At 60.4% G+C, this 275-nt stretch overlaps 1 protein-coding gene across 1 annotated transcript in view; it reads left to right on the top strand.

The window, feature by feature from the left end:
* KATNB1 (katanin p80 (WD repeat containing) subunit B 1) overlaps window positions 1-275 on the top strand; it is a gene marked incomplete at its 3' end in the record, with an annotated part of 12,428 nt that overhangs the window by 8,799 nt on the left and 3,354 nt on the right. The window contains exon 11 of the mRNA XM_010136792.1: window positions 112-220. Coding sequence (XP_010135094.1) covers window positions 112-220 — 109 coding nt within the window. The remainder of the gene's footprint in view (window positions 1-111; window positions 221-275) is intronic.

Consider the following 275-nt stretch of genomic DNA (forward strand, 5'->3'; position numbering starts at 1 on the left):
GGACGGTGCAGCTCTCCAGTGCGGCTGCTCGGGGTCACCCCCTCGTGCTGTTCTCAGAGGCTGGTGCACACCCTGTTCCTGGTGAATCACCTCCTTCTTTTGCCCCCGCAGATCGGAGTTGCCTTTGCTCAAAACACGGTCTCTTCCTTTGTGGTGGATCTCAGCAGAGTCACGAAGTCGGACTCTTTTCCTCACGGGCTGGTCAGGGACGACGAGCCTCTTGTAGCGCCTACCCCCACGGGGTCCTCACTGCGCCGCATCTATGACAGGCCCTT

Source organism: Buceros rhinoceros, unplaced genomic scaffold (genome assembly GCF_000710305.1).
Source record: "Buceros rhinoceros silvestris isolate BGI_N320 unplaced genomic scaffold, ASM71030v1 scaffold15855, whole genome shotgun sequence".
Taxonomy (NCBI): Eukaryota; Metazoa; Chordata; class Aves; order Bucerotiformes; family Bucerotidae; genus Buceros; species Buceros rhinoceros.